This window comes from Excalfactoria chinensis, chromosome 16, assembly GCF_039878825.1.
Source record: "Excalfactoria chinensis isolate bCotChi1 chromosome 16, bCotChi1.hap2, whole genome shotgun sequence".
NCBI lineage: Eukaryota > Metazoa > Chordata > Aves > Galliformes > Phasianidae > Excalfactoria > Excalfactoria chinensis.
The window spans coordinates 4,250,116-4,271,802 of NC_092840.1; the positions used below are offsets into that span (position 1 = coordinate 4,250,116).

At 45.4% G+C, this 21,687-nt stretch overlaps 1 protein-coding gene across 1 annotated transcript; it reads left to right on the forward strand.

Moving 5' to 3' along the window:
- Positions 1-2: 2 nt before the first annotated feature.
- On the forward strand, positions 3-12,744 carry CRKL (CRK like proto-oncogene, adaptor protein). Its single transcript, XM_072351323.1, has 3 exons — positions 3-808; positions 3,313-3,775; positions 11,593-12,744. Exons 1-3 carry the CDS (start codon positions 495-497, stop codon positions 11,725-11,727), a joined length of 912 nt encoding a protein of 303 aa, XP_072207424.1. The 5' UTR covers positions 3-494; the 3' UTR covers positions 11,728-12,744.
- The last annotated feature ends 8,943 nt before the right edge of the window (positions 12,745-21,687 follow it).

Below are 21,687 nucleotides of genomic sequence, written 5' to 3' on the forward strand. Positions count from 1 at the left end.
CGCCCGGCGCCGCCGCCATTTTGGTGCTCGGCTCTGAGAGGGGAGGTAGCCCGTAGAAGAAAGCGGGAGCCCGGCGCTTTGCCCCTCCCGATTCCCCTCGTCCGGCGTTGAGGCACCGTAGCGGGATACCCTCGTCACCTTCTCTGGCCGTCCATCCTTGCCGCCCGCCGCCGCTCCTCGCAGCCTGCCCGGGCCTGAGAGAGGCGGGAAGGATGCTGCCCCGCACACCGCGCCGCTGAGCACAACGGGGCCCTGAGCGCCGCGTCTGGCCGGCCCCGCCCGGCACTCCTCGGGCCTCCGCCTCGGCGGCACGGGGCTTCCTTCTCCGCATCTCCCGTCCCCGGGTCGCCCATCCGCCGGGCTGGGCGCTTCCTCCTCGCCCCCGGCCCTGCCGCCTGCCCGTCCGGGCCTTCCCCTCCCCGGCTCTCCTCCTGCAGGGCCTCCGGGCTCTCGGCCTTCTTCCTCCCCTCCCTCACCCTTCCCCGCCCGGAGCCATGTCTTCCGCCGCCCGGTTCGATTCGTCGGACCGCTCCAGCTGGTACGTGGGCCCGGTGTCACGGGCGGAGGCGCAGACGCGGCTGCAGGGGCAGAGGCACGGCATGTTCCTGGTGCGGGACTCGTCCACCTGCCCGGGGGACTACGTGCTGTCGGTGTCCGAGAACTCCCGGGTGTCCCACTACATCATTAACTCCTTGCCCAACCGCCGCTTTAAGATCGGCGATCAGGAGTTCGAGCACCTGCCCGCCCTGCTGGAGTTCTACAAGATCCACTACCTGGATACCACCACCCTCATCGAGCCCGCGCCCAGGTGAGTGCTGCAGCTCTCCCACCTCGGAGCTCCGGGATCTGCATAGGAGCCCTTTGCTTTGGAACTCTTTCTGACAGGGATCCCGGTGATGGCGGTGGGTTGCTAGTTATCGTCAGTATAGTGCATAGGACCCATTCTTATGATGAAAATAGGCAGATGCAGAGGCTCTGGGAACATCCCTGCCTCCCACTATAATTGTCTTGCAGGAGGGTGTGGTCTTGCTTTGTATCAGCCTTGTGGTATTGTCCCCTTGCTGGGAAGGCTGAGAAGCTGGCTCAGAAGTCTTCCCGTCCCTGGGTGAAACACGGCCTCAGAACTCAGTTGCTCTGTCCTCACATCCACAGTGATTCCAACAGGTCGTGCCTTTGCGATTCCTGCTTCATCGTGCTGATCGAATTCTCATGCGTTCTAAAACATTGTTTGCCAGACTTCTAGAGTGGCATTTCCCCAGAAAAGGGTAAAAGCATTTCTCTCTGTTTGGTCATGGCACTCTCTGTCTTTGTGTATGCATACACTAAGAAACGTTCTGTTAGGAGGATGGGAAAATGTGACTTGGCTGTGAGCTCATTCTTTGTCCTGCACCCAACATTGGGCATACCTGCAGCCTGCATCACAAAACAGCTTACCAGTAACTCTGGAACATATTTATTTCATCCTCTGTGCTTCCTGGATAGAATAAGGAGAAAAGCCATTAAAATAGTGATACAGTTAAATAATAATAATCAAATAGCTTCAATTCTAAACTCTGCAGCTGAAGGGACTTCTTTCAAGTTAACAAGTTACTGGGAGGGAGGGTAAATAACTTTCGGTTTTAGAATCACAATTTAACGTTATCATAATCCAGTTCTTAATCACAATCAGTAAGTTGTCAAAAGTCAACTGTAGCATCAAATTGAAATACACAAGTGGTCAGCAGGCTCTGCAGAGCTGTCAGATGGTGGGAGGAGCGTGGCAAAGTTCTGGCCTCAAGAGCTCCTAAAGCTGCTGAGAAACCTTCTGGTAGTGGTTGTGCTGTGGCTAAAGAAACGGGTAGGTGAAAAGTTCCCTCCTCTTTCACAGGTACAGAAACATTTAAGGAGCTGCACAAGGCTGCGCGTGCGTTTAAACTTACGGACACTTTGGAGCTGTACTGCAGTGATGCTCTTGCTCATCTCTGTTCTTGTTAACTTGGGCAGTGTCAAACTTCTCTGAAAACAACCAACCTCATTCTTAGTCACGGACAGCAATGACTTAGCTTTCGCAACTTAAACTTAGTCGATTCCACTTGTTCTCTTGGTATTTCTGTCATACCTTGCATGAAACATTTCCTGAACATCTTAGTACCACCTTGTTTTCAAGGCTCTCACTGCATTCAAATGTTGTTGGTGCTCTCAGCACACAGATGGGAGCTGGCACACTGCAAACTGACAGGCTTTCTTATAAAGCTACAAAGGCCATTGAAGTGGTTATCCACAGTATAATTCTAGTTCTAAAATTCTGAACAAAATCACTGACGTGGTTGATGGTTTGGACTTCTGTTTATAAAAGAAACTTTGTGGTGCAAGAGAGAGAATGAGAGGTAGCACTTCCAGATTTACATTCTTTAAATTAATGGACTAGATATAGAATAGGGGCGGACAGGAGTTTCTTTCAAAGCTGTTACTGCTAATCATCATTTCTCTTTAAAATCTGGCATTTTCAGTGGAACATCTCAGGTGCTTTTGCAGGCTGTTAGTTCTTCTGACTTCATGATGTGTGTATATATATAAAATATATTTCTATAAATATATATAAAATATATACACATATATATTAGAAAGCAGTATTTGTGATATGTTCTCTTCAGCAGATGTTAGTATTTCATTTAATATTTTATGAATAATGTCACTTTATGCTGTTAGGTATTCAGATATTCAGGGAAAGATGAGTACTCTTAAATAGAGCTGAAGCTATGACAATAAGATCAGGGAGCTTAATTCTGTGTTTCTTTCCAGAATGGAAAGGAAATGTGTTGTCTCCTAAGAACATCAGATCTGTCCGTGTTCCTAAACAAAGGGGATCCTGGTATTAATATGGCTGCCTCTCAAATCTTGCATATAAACAGTAGCATTCTGGTACAAGGATGCTCTACTGCCTACAGAATCAGAAAGACCGAAGAGTTTATCATAGTCTTCCTTTTACTCTTGAGCCCATTTTCCCACTGTGCTCCCTCACGTCTGTCATTCAGGGTTACTGGATTCTTGATGGAAATGGAAAAGATGGAAATGCAATGGACTGGAAGGATTATTTATCTTTCTCTAAGAACTCCTCCCCAGTCACCCAAAACTTTTTCACTTATTTTTAATATATCACAACCTCTTATATCTTAAGCCACGGAGATCTTTATTCTACCCTTACATCTTCACAATAGTATAAATGAGAAAGTTACCCTTTACCTGGTGTTTCTAGTGTGCAGCTGGTGGCTAGTTTTGTTACTGGAAATGCAAAACAACAGCTGTTGATAATTAGAACTTTTTTAAACTTAGGTATCCAAGTCCACCAATGGGATCTGGATCTGCCCCTACTATGTCTGCTGCCGAAGAAAACGTGGAATATGTTCGGACACTCTATGACTTTCCTGGCAATGATGCTGAGGATCTCCCATTTAAAAAGGGTGAAATACTGGTAATTGTAGAGAAGCCAGAAGAACAGTGGTGGAGTGCCAGAAACAAGGATGGTCGGATTGGGATGATTCCTGTTCCTTATGTAGAAAAGCTAGTCAGATCTTCTGTCGGGAAACATGGGAACAGAAATTCCAACAGTTACGGTATTCCAGAACCTGCCCATGCTTATGCTCAGCCTCAGACCACAAGTCCCATTCCCACAGTATCCAGTACACCCGGAGCAGTGATCAATCCTCTGCCATCCACGCAGAATGGACCAGTCTATGCCAAAGCTATCCAAAAGAGAGTACCCTGTGCTTACGACAAGACTGCACTGGCATTAGAGGTGAGTTTTCCCCTTTGTCTTACAGTTTTCCAATGAAAAATAAACTAAATATTGTTAGTGACAGAGCTGGTATGGATGACTTCATGTGGAGTCTGCTTATCTGTGTCAAAGGACTGGCAAGTTCCATTATGTTCTGAAGAAAGATGTAGAAAAATTGCTTCATCTGTACCACTTCCTTTGAGAAAAGTGACTAAGCTACTTCAGAACGTAGGCTTAATGCACTGTTGTCTTGCCTATGGAACAGTGAAATGTGCTACAAGAGCAGTAGAATACATACATCCTTCTATGGAAATGCTAGGGATGACTTTGCTTCTCCACTTAATCATGGAGAAGGGGATATTTAACTGATCACTCCAAGCTGAGAACTGAAATAGAAAGGTAAGGATTGCTGATAAACAGCTGATTTTTCTGATTCTCAACTGTAGCTTTTTGGGTGTTTGTGTGCTGGAGGGGATGGACACGGTACTAAATTATAGGATTAAAGGCCACAGTGTAGCCTCTAACCTTGCATTGAGTTTAGTAAGTTCCTGTGTTTGCCAAAGTGCTTTGTATTTTCTTTTTAGGGATGTCTCAAAGCCTTTGACAGCTTTATTCTTTAAATGGTAAAGAATTCCTCTTACAATTAAAATTGGCATAAATGATGGAAGTTCTTAAAAGCATACCTAGCATTAAGACTTACTTCTACACTTTGTTACATAAGAAGCTTGTTAGCTCATCCTTCAGAAGCACCTCACCTGGAAACTGTGCTATTCCTATCCTCCGAAATGAAAATTGAATCTGGCAAAGTACCTCAAGAAACAAATGGGGGGAAACAAGCAAGGGAAGGACTGACATCTTAGCAAGCAGAAAAACAGTTTAAATAATATTTTTGATCTTTTCTCGTTGCTTTTTCTCAGTTTACAAATGAAGCTGCTGCCAAAGCTGATGCTTTTCAGTAATATTCAAAAGGTTTTGTTTGTCACTTTTGGGTTATTCATAAAAGTTTCTCCAAACTGCCCTCTTACACAATCTCCACAGGTGGTTACTGGCAGAGGGTTAAAAGTTAAACGTATCACTGTTTTCCTTGAGTTACAAAAGCTAGCAGCCTGTCATTGGTGAACAGTGTGTGAAAATTAGCACAGGAAGAAAAGTAAATTCTCTGCCAACTGCACCGTACAGAAGATTCCTGCCAAAACTATTCCTGCTTCTGAAGAGAATAAAGCAAGCAGTTGATTTTATGTTAACAGTGTGTCATAAAACAACTTTAGGGAACTTACTTTGCTTTGAGATAGCAGAACTGCTTGGGAGGATGGCTCTCACTAATGAATTTTCTCTTATTTTGCTACTTAGTGACCTAGTTAATCCTATCCTGTAACTGCCCTGATATACTGGTAAGATGCATTCTCTGGCCAGCATGCAGGTTGAAATTGCCATTAGAGGTTTGCCATCCATGCACAGGGAAAGTGAGCAACCTCATTTCACAGCGATGTTTTTTGTCACACGTACTATTTCTAAAGAAAGCTCCAGATTCTTGGCATAATCTTCCTGTTGTTTGCTTAACACCTGTTGCTGGCCCAACCTCCTCTGGGCTCCGCATGTTCCTTAATAGTCCAAACTACTGGAGGTCACATTGTTGAAAATGATAGGGTTCGCTTAGACTACAAGTTTTGTAAGAACACAGACAGTCACTAACAGGAGGGAAAGAACAGCTTATGGAAATATTCGAGGGAAGAAAGTTAGCAGTCTTCTTTGAAAATAATACATTGCAGTATTCAGCAATCATATATTGCAGTAGTCACAGTTCAGCTTGTGTGGATAAAAACACCTTGGTACAGTTGTACTGATTTTGTAATCTCATCTAAACTAATACAGCAGTCTGAAAACAGAATATCTGCTTGCTGGCTTTAGGTTTCTGTGGTCAGCACACAGACAATGCTTGAAAGAAGCAGAATACCATCTGGAGTAAATAAAGTCAGTGCATAGTAATCTGCTCAACTTCTTTTTAAGTGGAGAGATGTCATTTCCCAGCGTTCAGCTTGAAAATGGGACAAGCTCTCTCTGCTTCCAAGTCTGATTTTTCTGTTGTATGCAATTGTTTACAAAAGCTGTCAAAATGCAAGGCAAGATAAAGAGCCACAGCCTGTTGCAGAGAAGAAACTTGTTTGGTAAGGAAGGTAATTATTTTTTAAGTTTCTCCCATGAAAAGATACCATTTATAAAGTGAATATTCTACTGAAAATCCTTGTTAAGATGTTTGGTAGGATGTTTAACTTTGAAATAGTTTATAAAATAGGACAGTTTAATGGCAAGCTGGTTTAAGGGTAACTGCCATGTCCTTTTTTTTCCCATAAGGATACTCATTAGGAAGCATGGCATTTGTACTTATTACTAAACACTGTGGTCAGTTCAGTTAATTACACCAGCAGTGCAGATTTAACGTTTTTAAATGAAATATTGAAGTTTGCGGTTTCTCACTGTAACCTTCCTGACACGTGTAGTATTTCCAAATGTTCTGGATACACACCTAAAAAAATCCACACAATAAAAGCAACAGCGAAGATCTGCTTCTCTAGTTGTGTGCTTTCGCCAAGAGGCAATTTCCTTCCTTTCTGGTGCTCCAGAGGAAGGAATATGAAGGACAGGGATGCAGTGTTCTGTATTTGTTGGAACTGGAACTCTCTATTACAGGGTTACGTACTGCTCTTCTTCAACCTCGGTTTTCCTTGAGAAAACTGGGAAGGCAGCCCTGTGCTCAGAGGTTACACAAGATAGTGCTCTGAGAAGGTGATGGGTTTTGTAAGAGCAGAGACTGCTGGCACTGTTCCTGTGGTACATTAATAATCTAGTTGTACAGCTAGCCTGATCACAGTAACACACTGATGAAGCCTTGTTGATGAAGCCTTGTCTTAAGACAGTACATGATGTGTAGGTTTATGTACCCAGCAGCCTAAGGCCTGCTGCATTTTACCTTAAAGAAGCAGCTTATCTGCTGGGAATTGAGTACACTCTGCTTGGATCTATGCAATAAAGTTCTTAATGCCTAGCAAAGTCAGCAGACAAACCAATGGTACATAATTCCCTTAAAAACTAGAAATCTGGTTTTTGTCCCCTTATAAAACAGAGTGGAATAACTTAAGGAACCAGGAAAAAGGAGAGCAGAAGCAGCTGCCACTCTTTGGTCTGCCAGGTGACAAAATAGGAGTTTCTACTGTTATCCCAGTGCTTTTGGGATGTTTGTCATACACCATTCTGAGGGCAGCAGCAGTCCTGGAGTTCATATCCAGATTTGGAATATGGTATCTTAAGATTATTTATGATATATATACACACACATAGAGCTTCATTATTTTTCTGTAGCAGTTCTTATAAGTGCCTTATTTTCTCCACACCTGTGCAAGCCTTGTATGGTACTAAGCAGCTGTATCTGTGCATCCTATATCAAACATACAGATGCATTCATTTGCTGGTACTGAGTTAAGGTTTCACTGAAACATATCAGTGAAATGAATACCTGTTCACCACACTTGCATAACTGACACCATATTTCTCCTGAGCTTGTTGCAATTAGGTTACAAGTAACTTTTTTCCTCTTTATTTTTAAGTTGAGGCAAGTAGGGCAAAATGTGCTAGTAGTAGAGCTTTCTTAATTAGGAAATTAGGTTGCTGCTATCACTTAACAAGTATAATGCTTTTCTTAGCTAAGGAAACTTTGTCTTGCTATGTTAAATATTAATATTAATCTAAGCACGAGGACGACTGTGATGCTTAAACTGTACAAGCATAGGTCTTGTGTTTTAAAAGTTGATTGTGGAGCTTTAGTTCTGATTATCAATTGAACAGGACATTGTGGAAGGATTTTTGCACCTGCTGATACATATCAGCTTCCCAGTATGCTACATTTGAAAATACAGCTAACAATTACATTGAAGATTGTATGCATTTTTGTGGCCTCCTTTTCCACTCAGGGTTTGTTCCTATCATGACTGCGTTCAGTGCCTTACAGTTCAATGCATCTTCACACTCAGAACTGTTTGCAGAGCTTATTTTCAGATGAAACTGAAAGCAATAGAGATAACCTAGATAAGTTCCTGCGCTAAAGCTGTGACTTAGCATGGCTCAGGAACACTCTTCTATTGAAGCTTTGTGGTCTCCAAATTCCATGCAATCACAACATGCTTAGTAGGAGACAGGCTATCATAATTTAATGAAAAACTGCTTCCTTCTGGTACTGCAACCTCAACTCTGCTCTTCAAGTATAGGTATGTCAACTGCCAAACTATATCACTTTGTTCCTAGATGAGGCTAGATTAACTGTATCTATAAGCCATCAGCATTTCTGTGCTGCATTTTGACCTGTTCTAACACCTCCAGAATGATCTTTCTGCAGGTTTGAATGACTGGATGCTCTGGTTTGGGCAATTCTTCTGGCACAGAGCATGAAAAATAGTACACCTCTGTTACCCTATCAGCCTTTTGGTTTCTTCAGTCTTCCAATATCTAGAACTTCAGAGTCTCATTTTGTCCTGCTACTTGTTATTCAGCCCAACTTTGCTTCCTTTCTCTAGCTTTATATCTTTTGGGGGCAGTGCAATAGAGTAATTTTGTTGGAATATCTGCAGAACATGCTAAATTATCTGACTACGTGACTCAAATGGCATGCAGGAAACCTTTTCAGTTATGAATCAGCTTCAAACGGAGACAGGTATGGAAGAGTTTAGAGTGAATGAAGTAAGCTTTCTGACTGGCATGTTCCACAACTTGCATTTCCCCAGGGCTTTGAATTCATGCTGTAACAGGGACATAATTAAAGGATGCTATTTGAAATGCATTTTGATTTTTATCGTTGGGTGGAACCAAATGGCTGCATTTCAGAAGTATTACGTCACCAGTTGATGCTTCCATGCAGTGATGCTGGCATACTTTACAAGTGAATTACTTATCTGAGGGGTGCTGACACTAAGGAAGTGTTATCCTTATTTACAGATAAGGGCCTATGAGCTGTTCAGAACTGCACAGGAAGTTTGTGGCAGCAGTGAGAATAGAACCAAATCTCCTGACTGTTCTGCTCCTAATCATAAGGCAGTTCTTCCAACTGCTCTGAAACATTCTCTGAAAACAACTGGTCTTCATAGTAACTTATCTTCAGTAACTTTCATGGGAGATCCCACCTCAGCTGACTGTACTGTAGAGGCTAGAAGGAGAATTTACCAAATACTATGCTTAGTGAAAATGCGCAGAGGGACTATTTGACTGTATGTTGCTAATCTAGAGGTCATTAACACAGATCCAACAATTATTTGCTCATGGCATCAAGGCTCCTTCCCCAGAATCTTGTTTCAGCATGCCATTCTGTTCAGTCTTTAAGGCAACTGCATTTAAAGCAGAGGACATCCAGCAGTCCTTGGTATACAAGATGATATTTTTCTGAATATCTCAGCTACAATTCTTTAACAGCTGCTACAGATTTCTAACAACTCCCCCTGCCCAGCAGTCTAAGGAACTTCTTGGATTATTAATCTACATAGCGGTGTATTGAAAGATAATACACTTACTGTTTTGTTTTTGCTCAGCTGAAGTAATATTCCCAAGCCTATCCACGCTGGAGAAAACAGTCAAATTGAAGGATAATTTTCTAAGCCTTCTGTGCAAACTTTGGATGGGACTCTACAGTATGTGAACAGAATAAAATCAGACTCAGAATGCCAGTCTGTGTGTTCCTTTTGCCCTGCATACTACTGTTTTTTTTCCCATTAATAAGACTAAAGTGCTTCCAAGTGACTAGTTTCTATGGAGTGGAGCAAATGCAGTTTCCTGTTGGGTTTTGACTGTTGCAGTGAAGCTTTCTGAATATGAGTCTAAAACATGGAACTCAAATTTGTCCTTAAAAGTTACTTAAATCTAGCAGAGTAACACTGAGTTATTTATAGATGTTATCAGCCTTTTCCTAAAGAGGCTTTTGTTAGGTTCCTGTTTAAGTCATCCTGTTACTATATAAAGCTTTCTCTAGACTTTCCATTTAATGAGAAGTCAGACAAATTATGCTTTTTCTCAAACACACATCAAGGAAGGCTGCAGCATTCCAAGAAGAGATGGAAACCAGCCACACCGATGCTACAGGAGCATGCTAACTATCAGGCAGTATATATCTACTTAGAAGATACGCAGACTTGATCTTTTAGTTTACATACATAAAGATGACAGTTGAAGAAAGTCTCACAATTATCACAAGAACGTATAGGAGTTCAGAGAGGATTTTCCTCTCTGGAAAGTACAGCATTGTTCCACATGTGCCATCTGGAACATCTAGGTGGGAAGTGGAAAAAACCTATAAGTAGTGGGCAGGGCAAGAGCGTGGGAGTGAACATATTAATTAATGTCTAACTCCATTCTAATATGCTTACATTGCTGAGAAATGTTCAGAGCTACACACTGCTGAGTGATGCCAGAGTTGAGTGTGACACCTTAAGTCTCACGTAGGGGTTAGGAATGCTTCTGAGCAATCTTCCAATAGCACCTACTGCAGTTGTGGTAGCTACTTTCAGCAGGCTTTAGGAATATGATTTGTAAAATCAGCTTTTCTCTTTGAGTAAGGGTGCACCCATCTCACTGAGAAGTTTGAATTCAAAATCCTTTGCCAAGGGCCTGAAACCACCTGTGTCAGTTCTACATGTCAGTGGTATTGAGATAATGCATATGAATTATTATTGACATACTGCATATAACGTTTTTCCCTCAAGAAGATCACAGCTTGTTGCCTCTGGAGCTTACAGAAGTTGGCTGCTGATCTGAAGCCCAACTGTGTAGCGCTTGTACCTCCTTTGGGGTAGAACCTTCTCAAGTGCTTACTGTTAGTGGTAGCGCGGTTCTACCTTTTGTGCCCTTAGCTATTAGCTGCTGTTGTCACTTTTCTATGCTTTTACTATAGTTACCACATAGATGCAATTAGTAAACAGGAAGGGAGATGTAGTTAAGAGGGCTGCTGCAACAGGCCGCACGCTCAGCTCTTCTGAAGCAGTTCAGGGAGAAATAACTAGGTAGTCTTCAGCACTGCCTGCTGTAGCACATTTTGTTTGTGAATTATCCTAATAGAAATTAAACACAGCACTGAACAGAGTAATTTACCACTTGGGCTGATGGCTTTTTCTTTTTTTTGCTTGATCATAGCTTAGCTCTGCTCATCTTTGGCCAAATAGGAAGAGACACAGTTGTGATAGGAAAGGCTCAACAAGTCATTGTTCCTGTTTCAAACTCTCTGACGGGAAGTGAAGGTGAAAGCAGCAAACCAAGTTCGAATTTGTGCATCTTAGACTTGGGAACACCTGTTTGAGAATGCTTTTGTCTGCTTTGGAAGCACAGCAGAATTGAACTACACAAGTTTCTTAGACCTGGACAGCCAGAACTGGAACTCTGAGTCTGTTTACTACAGGAATCGCTTTGAAAAAGATAATCTTCCTTTGAAATAAACCTGCTAATGCTGAAAACAAGCACTGTGCTCTTTTGAATGCACGTTGCATCTCATTACTTGCGGTAGCCTTAGTGATGTCAGCCTGTCTAAGCTAAATATATTGCAGCATGAAGAAGCTTTTCTACAGGAAAAGGTGTGGTTCAGCAACTTATTGCAACACGTAAATATACATTCAGTTAAGCTTTCCCAAAAAGGGCGCAAATCTCCAGCAACAAAATGTTTGTTTCAGTTAAAAACAGCTGCTTTCCCTTTAGAGCTTATGCAGAGGTATTTTAAGTTATAAAGTGGTGGTTTTTTTGTTCTTGTTTACTTAATTTGTATCAAAAGTGAGATTCTCGTGTGTGCTAACGGGTGTTTTTTTTTACTGCTGCAGGTTGGAGATATTGTGAAGGTTACAAGGATGAATATAAACGGTCAGTGGGAAGGAGAGGTCAACGGGCGAAAAGGGCTCTTCCCATTCACACATGTCAAAATCTTTGACCCTCAAAACCCAGATGAGAACGAATGATTCCCTTGATCTGATTTACACTGCTGCTTCCCTTTCCTGGCTCTCATTAGTGTTGTTTGAGGTGGGATGATGGCTAAATGGCACATTGCTAGCATTGCCCATTTTTCCAGCTTGCTGCAGTTTGACAGTTCTTTTAATACACATTTGGAATACATACAGACTGAAGTCACTGCCTGACCTTCATACCATAGATACATCAACCAGAATTTGGTTTCACTTTTAAAACTGTATTGGGCCTTAAGCTGGAGAAGACTGAAGCGTATAGCAGACAAGCATGGGAAGAAAATCCTTCTTGAAGCTTCCATGGACTTGTTCTGGCCTGCTCAGTAGGAAGAGCCCTATCTTAGAGCAAACATGCAACTCGTCTGTTACTGTCCAACAAAAAGCAACAACAAAAATGCAATTTTAGGACTGAAGAAGACTTAGTTATAAGAAAACCTGCCCTAAGGTAGTACACTTACAATGATGGTCTCTTTAAAGGACATTAATTGAAGCTTATGTATTCTAAGCAGTTGCATTAGAAGCTGCTCATTCTGGTTAACTCTTAAGCTTGTTGTTGACCTTCCTGGAAGTGTGTGTTAAATACAAATAACCATTGGTTGAGCTGCATTGAAGCTGAGGCATTTATTTATAAGGAAGCTTAGGAGGGGTTCACACTCGTAACCCATTTCTGACATAAAGTATTTCTGTTGATTTTGCAAGCACTAACTGTAATAAGTGAGCTTTAAAGGGAAACACTTTGACCTGGCCTATACAGAGCCCTGCTGCAGTGTTGGAAGTAGAGCTTTACTAATGTAGTAGTGCTTGTCACCAAGCTGTTATTTGGTAGGCAGATGGATCAGATTGCCACAGCATGAAGAAGTACAAAAGGAACAGAAGACATTGGTAAATACTGCTAAATTCTTACTATTTAAATATAAACCTTTTATACCTGTTTCCCTATAGACTCCCTTATTGCTTCCAAGTTTCCTGGCTATTCCTGCCCCAACTTGCTGAAGACTTTGAACACAGTACCTTTTTCTCCAGCGTATCTCCACATCGCTGTGCTCCTCTTCCAAGAGTTCTTTCTTCTTTCATTTTCTTCCCCTCACATCACAAGTCATTCATATGCTGCAACCTTTAACCTCCCAAAGGAGTTGGCTCTGGCTTATATATGTATATATGCCCCAGACCCCTCCTACTCCCAGCTTCTTCTAGAAAATGGTTAATTGCAGTCAGCTGACAAGGTTTTCCCACCTGATAATTAAAGTTCATGCTGGAGGAGGCCACACAGGTGTCTCATCAATACAGCTTTCTCTCCCCTTTTCTGTACATAAGCTGTACTGTTGTGATTGCACCTTTGGTAGGGAAATATATGGCTGTAGCTATGTGAGTCAGTGCCACGTGGGTCAAGTCCTTAACCTGTTTACAGGATATGAAAGCTTAGGGACAGTCGTATCTTCTACCTTCTTTAAATGTGTTTTCAAGGTGAACTGGAACGTATTCTTTAAATGATTTGAGCACCAATTTAACAGAATACAGCCTGGATAAAGAAAAATATCTGCTGCAGAAAACCAGGGATATCTGACAGGAAACCAGTAGTGCCCCAATGCATTGATTTCTCAACATTTGAAGCTATCCATTGTAGCAAAAAGAAACTTGACACCTGCAGAACCTTCCTGCTTCTTATCAGTGTCAGTTTGATCGCTGTCTTCAGTTCCAATGCATTTTCTTACTGATTGTGTCACTTGATCCTCATAAAAGTACATTGTTTTCACTCAGCTGAAAGTACCTTGAATGGAAGACACTGAAGAAGTGTAAGAATGGCATTTCCAACCAGAGATGTAAAATGCTGTTGTGTTTGTTTTTTTAAAGAAACTCTCGGTTCATCTGTTAGTTACCTTTTGTAGTATTAATCAAGTGGCTGACAGTCTAGAAGTTCTTGTAGAGCATTTTATTACCAAATTAACTGTGAAGTAGAGTAGCATTGACTGAAGTGTTTGGTGCTGTAAGAGTAATTCTTGACAATAGGCATCGACAGGTTGTCTTGCAACAAAAAGCTATGCAGCTCTTAACTAAAGGAGGTCATGAATTTCTGTGCCCCGACTCCACCCGTACGTTTACTACATGGATTGTACTACTGAAAGTCATCTTGTGAATACAGCAACTGCACTAAGCTCGGTCTGCTGCAGAGAAACCTTACTTCAGACGTGCCCTATTTCTGGGCAGCTCTTCAGACTGGTTGTGGAATTCCTCCTTTGCATGTCCCAAGTCCGTCAATAAATACTGTGAGATTTGAGATCTTGAACATAGCTTTTAACCTGTTGTTTTATTCATGAAAATAAGCGTCCCGCCTCATCTCCTCATTGGATAAGGTGTAACGCCTTGAACGCGTGCGTTGTTTTCGGTTTAATTATGTTCTGACAGTGCAGATTTTCCTTCCAAACTATGCAAAAAAAATGGTGTGTGGTGGCATCTGATGCAAAGAAAAGAATTCTTAGCTTCCTGTGAACCAGATGTTGGGCCCCAGATGAGCAGTATTCCTCTGTTACAGCATCAGTTCGGTGATGGTAGGCATGGTTGAAACGTAGCACACTGCCCAACCTGCGCCGATCGGAACCTTGCTTCAAATCACGTCGTTGCCATTTTGCTACAAGACAAATATTTTCATACAAAGACTGCGTCTGATCCGTGTGTTTCTCTCGGAAGGACTGTCTGGCTTCTCAGTCGCTCGCTGCCATGTGCGCCGTCTGGTGCTTTCCGAAGCCTCTTCCATTTGGGCAATAACCCATCAGTGTAAATTAATGCTCTTTGGGATGTGAGGGGTGTGAGCAATGCCTTCCAGCTGCGCGCCACCCAATAGTTGGTGCTGTCGAACCAGCAGCCGTTCATTCGTGGTGCCACAATCCATCACGAAGGCTCGCCGCCTCCCCTCGTGCACGTGTGTTTGCACACTGAAGCCGCTGAGCAGCCTGAAAGTTTCAATGCAAACTGTTTCAATCCGTGTCCATCACTGGATAAGCGCTAATTTAATTCATGATTGTTTACAAATTGGAAAGCATAAAACAAAAGGGAACGTCCTGTTTGGGTTGGGGCTCTGAAGAGCCCGAGCGTTATTTTTGTAAAGGGAAAAACAGCATTTTTTGTGCCATTTCATGTGCCTGTAATTTTTTTATATGATATTGCCATCCTGGGGGACGAGTGGGCTGCCTTGGTTTTCTAGTCCAGTGTTTGAGCATCTTTCTCAATACCTGCATCTGAAAGCGAGACCTGCCTACCAGGCTGCCTCTGGGGACCAGGGAGAGCATCCTGCAGCTGTCTGCTGCCGTCGTGTTACGTGAGAATGCATTTTGGGGACAAGGATCCAATTGTTGCAGTGGGAAAGGTGGCCTTGTATTTGAGACAGTCTTCACTGTGTAAACTTTAAAACACAAGATGTAATTTAAAGACCATGATCTTCAGGCAATAATATTAAAGTGTAAGCTTTGAAAGTTTATTTTGGGGATCACAGCTTGGTTTGTTGGATTTTTTTGTTTTTGTTTTTTTGGGTTTTTTTTTTTTTTTTTTTTTTTTTTTTGTGCTACAAAATTAACAGTATTAAATGAATTATATTCTTAGAATATACGGAGTGTCTTTTCTTAAGATTAGTGCCTTTTTCATTTCTTACTCCACTCCACAGAGCTGGTCCCAACATCAAGCCACTGTTGTTTCCTTTCCCAGTGCCCTGCTTGTACAGTCTCAATAAAAGTTGCCTCAACTTTCAGTACTTGTTGTTTTTAGTCTTAAACCCCTGACGGTGTGAGCGGATCCGCACAGCCTCGCTGCTGCTCTGTGCTAAGTGTGAGCCAGCTGCACCTTTGGGAACCTCAGCCATGTGAGTGATGCTCCCTCCTGCTGTGCTGTCACACTGCTCTGGGGGCAAACTGCAAAGGTGAAGTTCCAGCACAGCGAGGCCTCCATCCCCTGCGCTGCCCCTCAGTGCTCTTCCTGGCAGCGTCCTTACCTCCACATCTTTCCTTTACTATCACAGAGCATCTCAACTGATTTACGCACAGGCTTTTAATGTTGCTTTCTGCTATTTTTCTAGTGCATCTGAAGCAGTGCAGGTGGGACACGTGGCATAGCAGCGCCTGGTGACGGTGTCAGCATAAGGTGTTAAAAATACCTGCTTTTGCAGATGAACAGGAGGTCACCCTTTGCCCTTGTTACAAATTAAGTGTGGGCATAAAGCTGTCACTTGGGTTTTAATATTTGAGATCATTCAGTTAAATCACTGACAATGGTTTTGAAACTTGAAGTGAGCTACTTAAGAGGAACGTCAGGCTCTTAGATGATGGAAGGGAGACGTCTTAAAAGCCCACATTGTGTCCCTGGATTCCTTGTTCTCATTACAATGCACTGAGTTTGTGTTCTCTGAATTACAGCTGCCCATGAGAGTAGCTCAGCCTGGGTTTGCTTGTAGCTTAGCTGCACGCCAGCTCTTGCTAACTTAAATTCAGGTGAGCTGAGTTAGCTCAGCCCAAACGGCACAAGCCTTAAGTTTTAGCACAAGCTCTCTGGAATGAGCTGGGCTTACCTGGCATCAGATCAGGTTTCCTTTCTGAACTGATGCAATAGTGAAGCACTCCTTTAGAGATTCAACCAATGTAAACCTGCCTGAACAAGTATACCTAAAGACACTAAAACAAAATGCTGTCACAGCATATGAATATATATATATATTAAACATTGTTTACAACAACCAGTGTAATTCGTGCACATAGGAAAGCTTTTCAGGCCTGTATTCAGCAGCAGCAATGACTCACCTTGGAGCAGCTGCGGTGGGTTCTGTCCCACACTGTGTCCTCTGCCCTTTTTTTAGGGAGCACATCAGCTGCTCTCACAGCAGCTGTTGAGCCACAAGTCATAGCTCAGTGTATTAAGGTAAAGCAGTTCCAATTTCAGGTTACCTCAATACCCTGAACTGTAAGCTGTGACACTCACTGTGCAGACAGCTGAGCCGTCCTGCAGTGGGACTACCAGCCTGACAGGGACAGGCGTGCAGCGGGGAGAGAAACCATCCCAGCTGTCCCAAAGTGAGCTTCCTGTCTGACATTGGAGCCCGGAGACACATTGCCTTCAAGCAGAAACTGCATCAGCTATTAGAGCTTGAATCAGGTCAGCAAGCACCGCTCCTGCATGACCGCCCTCCCTGGGAGAGCAGAGGATCCCCAGCGCCCACCGCTGACACTCAGACCCACAATAAAAGCTGAGCTGCTGCTTGGGGGGGGATGTCTCACCGGGAGTGAGTGAGAGGCGGCAGAGAACGAGCACAGTGCTCTCCTTAGATAACCTTCCCAGCACCTGCTTGCTTCATTCCAGGCGTTTGTAACCAGACCCCCCCCTGCACACACTGTTAGTCTCACCCGCCGCTGGCGCAGCAGACAATTGGGATCAGAGCTAAATCTGGGGTGTCTGTGGGGACCCGGCTCCTGCTTTGTACATCCTGGCTGGTCCAACAAGGGCAACTGAAAGTCGGCATTGAATAATCCTCCATTTGTAATGGTGCATTTGGTCAGGAATTTAAGAACAAGTGCATAAAAGAAAGAATGACTCTCGAGTGACCGTCAGTGCGCCTGTGGTGCACGCTGTTTCCCATGTAATGAACCCTCAGGGAGGCTGGGGCAGGAAGAGCTCTGCTCACACACAGGGGGCAGAACAGTGCTGGGTGGGTGCACAGCTCTGCCTTCCATGGCTGCCCCAGCCCCAGAGATGCAGCTGACACAGGAGGAGTGAGTCAGAGGGGAGGGTGCTGCTTGGAACCAGCAGAAGGGGCCAACATAAGTGAACAACAGGAGCTGGTTGGAAACCCCTTTTGCTCTCAGCTCCTGTTATTCATCCCGCTCACTGCTGCTCAACAGCCACGAGACCCCGGGATGTTTCTGACAAGAAGTGAGGATCCCTGCCAGGTCCTGGAGTGCAAGGTTACTACCCACACCTTGTTATTACATACACATACAAAACAAACGTGCCTGTTTTTCCATCACCGTGAAGCACCCCTGGTAGCGTACAAGCCTTATGGCCCATAGGTGCCTGGACCCCAACCCCACGGCTCTTCTAATCACATTCTATTACTTCACTAGTTTGATCTGCATAAGGAAGCAGTTCAGAGAGACCTCATTGAGACTTTCATTTGCTGAATCTGTTTCTGCAGTGTCAGATTACCCCTTTTCTTCACTCCTCTTGTGACCAGCGATACCATTAATCAACCAACCTTGAAGAGGAACAGCTTTTCTCTTCCCAGGTAACGCAGCTGACAAGCAGTGGAAACTGGCTCCGTTGGCACTGACTGCTGCCGTGCACTGCGAGTGGGCTGGAGGCCTCCTGGGCACCCTGCCTGGCACAGCACCTGGCACAAAGGCAATGCAGTTCATCTCAATGGGGCTTCTTCATGTAAGAAAAAGCTGTAGCCTTCAAAGACCGAATGCCTCCTGCTGCCCCAACTGCTTTCAGGAGCTGCGACTGCTCAACACTCCAGAGAAATGGCTCTAAAATTAACAGAGGGTTTCCCTACTAGAAATAGTACCCCGGTTGGTACGTGGGACACATCAGCTTGGGGGGATCCTGCCACTGAAAGGCTGAAATCGAATGCTCAGGTCTGGGATTCTGCTGGACGGGTTAACACGGGGCTGACTGACACGAGCAGTTCGATGTCACTGATGGAGTCATCCCACACTTCATCCACACCCCAGAAACAACGTCAGGGTTACTTACTTCCAGCACTCAGTAGCAACTCCTGCCTGTATGGGGCTGAGTTACCCACATCCATCAGAACAGCCAGCAGGCACCACCCGATCGTGGCAGAGGTGGGTGATAGGATGAAAATGGCTCTGACTGCAGCACGCTGGGTTTGTGCTGCTCAGCAATGGCAGCTTGTTACCAATGCTGGCCTAAATTTAAACATACAAAAATAAAGACACATTGGGGAGCAGCCTGGGAGCAGAAAGCTTGCAGCCCTTGTCAGGGCAGTGAAGATATAGGACTTCCATCCATCAAGAGTGCAGGACTTGTGACTCCCTTGCTGCAGTGGCCTCATTTCAGCCACACACTGCAGCCCTGAGGCAGCGGCACTGAGACAGCTACAGAAAACAGAGGGGAGCGGAGAAAGGAGAGAATGTACCTGGAGAAGGACAGGCAGATGAAACCCCTCCCTGCTGCCAAAAGCTCTGTGGGCTCTGCAGTCATCACCCAAAATAGAGCCTTAGTCTGCATCTCTCCATGACAGTCCCTGCTGGAAACATGTCAGGGCATTGCTGGGGCAGCACTTAGCAGCACCGGGAGCCACCTCGGATCTGCTGACACCACACCTCGCTGCTGCTGGCTGCTTTCCCTGTGCCACACCACTACGGCTGCCTGTTGACACTTGCTCACCTGGGAACCTGACACAGGGCTCAACCCAGCGAGGAATGCAGGCAGGAATTGGGCATAAAGGAGGAAAGGTCCTGCGTTAACCTTGAGGTGTAAGTCAGAAAGCCACCGAGTGTGGCTGCCATGGGATAAAGCCAGGGATACCCTCCCAGCAGGGGCTGAGCAGCCTGTGTTGCTGGGCTCCAGGCCTGGCCATGCACTCCCATAGGCCCTGCTGGGGCTTGTGAGCACTCACAAAGCAAACTGCACGCTGCAGAGTGTGCCCCCCTTCCCAGAGGTCACACCTGAAATAGGGTACGTCGGTGGGCAGCGTGCTTGTTAAGCGAACGAGGGCTGGGAAAACGCAGCTTCTTCCTCAGCATATCTTCAACCCTGCATCTCCAGTCTGCAACGCTCCGCCTCCAACAGGACCGGACACGACTCTGCCCGTGAGCGCACAGCAGCGGGTCCCGCGGTCACTGGGTGGCACTGTGCGCCCTCATTACCGCAATCACACCGCATCCTGCCCCGGAGCCCCGGAAAGCCAGCAGGGCACGCAGCTGGGACGGCCATAGAAGTGTGTCCCCCCCGTGTCAGAGCTGTCAGGGAAAGTCAGCAGGAAAGCAGCAGAACGGGGGAACGGAGCCCCAGCGCTTCGGAAGGGGCTAAACTCGTTTGCTGAGACCTTGCTGTGTTTGGTTCCCTCCTGCAGCTTCGTGCCCCGACAGGCAGTTGGGAAAAAGGATTTCTGTGCAGAAAAATTTGTCCCCCCCGCCTCCAGCAGCAGAGCCAAACCTTGTTCAGTCCCTTCTGTTCCACCCCAGAGTATGATTTCTTTACACACGAGCTGCTCCCCCCCCCACACCTTCTAATTGTCACATCATCTGATCCTGCCCAGCTGTCTGAAAAAGCACCACCCTGCATACCACAGCGACTGTGAACTCATCTCCATCCAGCACCGGGATGGATCGAACAGCAGTATTTTATTGCTGAAGCATAAAACATGAGGATAAACAAGCACCAAAGTGCTACTGATCATTACAACCAGATGGGAGCCCATTTACTGCCTCCAACAGCGAGGTGCCACCACTGCGCTGCCGAAACCCCATTGAAATAGGAAACCCAAGGCACCATCTGGGAGGTGATGCTACTCATAGCCCCAGAATTCGGCACAGCCAACCTGCCCAGCTCCAGCCTACAGGGCATTGGGATGGGGAGAATCACGGCCACGTTGCCCACACTGCTGCATTTCAACAGGACTTTTCTCAACCCACATCACTGCAAGTTCTGGTCACCCCTGCACATTTCAGGGTGGATCACCCAAAGCAGCCCCAGGTCTTACCTTATTTCCTCACTGTCTGCATGAGAAGCTAAGGACCGTGATGGGAAGAAGCCAGGGGTTGTTCTGTCTCCTTTCTAATCAATGCGCCCACTACAGATGAATGCACATTCAGCTCCTGCCCTGAGCACAGTGAGAGCATTCTCAGTCTTGGGGGGGAGACTGGAAATTGGCCTTCAGAAATAGTTCAGCCTCCCACCTGGACGGGCTTTGCACCTTTGTCTCCATCCTCCTGCAGCCCCCGGGCAGCCACAGCCAGGCACTGCGTGGGGCCGCGGGTGCACCGGTAGCTGGGGAGATGCAATGGGGAGGAGATGCAAATGGTGCAGGAGACTGCTGGAAAAGCAGAGAGACAGACGGATGTTTTTACACTTCAAAGGCAACGGGGCCTTGTGAAGCCTTCAGGAATATGCACAGATCGATAGACTCCTTTTAAACCCCGAGCACATTTGCTCAAGTGTGAGGCAATTAGTCCGATGAGGATGCAGGCAGGGCAGGCCCATTAACAGACATACGGGCAGGATGAAGCGAAGGTAGGAAACACGGGAGGCTCCTCTTGGCTTCACCCCCGGAGCAGCACCAAACTGGCTGCATGTGGGCAGGAGGGCCGCTCTTCTAGGGCACTGCCTCTACCCCATAACCTCAGGAGGGTAGAAGTGTGTCTGCAGGACTGGAGCACAGCGCAGGCACTGGGGCTCCAGGCTTGTTTCTTTTAGTGACACTACATAGTTTATCCTGCCCCTAAGGGCTGTATGGCAGGCACATCAGTATCACTCAGCACGACGCTAAGCATACCCCTATGGCTGTGGATGCCCGTTGCTCTTCCTCCCTTTGAGCCTTACAGCTGGGGATGCTCCAAAGTGCAGACTGACATTTACTGAGTCTGCATCAGCCCTCATTCCACCCTCACTCGAATGCTGCTGCTGTCTGAACTATTCTGAGCACCTCAACCTCCTCGTAGCCCCTTCCAGATGGACAAGCAGAGCCAAAGGCAGACTGCAGAGTGCTCCCTGTGCTGCTGCAAGGCCCACAGCTCAGCACTGCAGGGGCAGCACACAGGGGACACAGACAGCAGACCTGAGCTGTGCCCTGTGTCCAGCTGAGTGGCTGTAGTTCACCTCCCTGCCCTGCTGGCTGCCCTGTCTGATTCTCCTTTCCAGATGCACAGAATTTTCTCTCTTCAGTAAAAGTCAGAAAGAAAGATATACAAATCTCAGCATGCCCCCGAAGGGCTACAGCTCTTAAACCCATCCATG

Bases quoted from the DNA above. Each gene is read 5' to 3' on its own strand.
- CRKL (XM_072351323.1), top strand. From the start codon at position 495: ATGTCTTCCGCCGCCCGGTTCGATTCGTCGGACCGCTCCAGCTGGTAC. The intron at 809-3,312 runs GTGAGTGCTGCA...TTTTAAACTTAG, and splicing joins CTCATCGAGCCCGCGCCCAG to GTATCCAAGTCCACCAATGG. The intron at 3,776-11,592 runs GTGAGTTTTCCC...TTACTGCTGCAG, and splicing joins AGACTGCACTGGCATTAGAG to GTTGGAGATATTGTGAAGGT.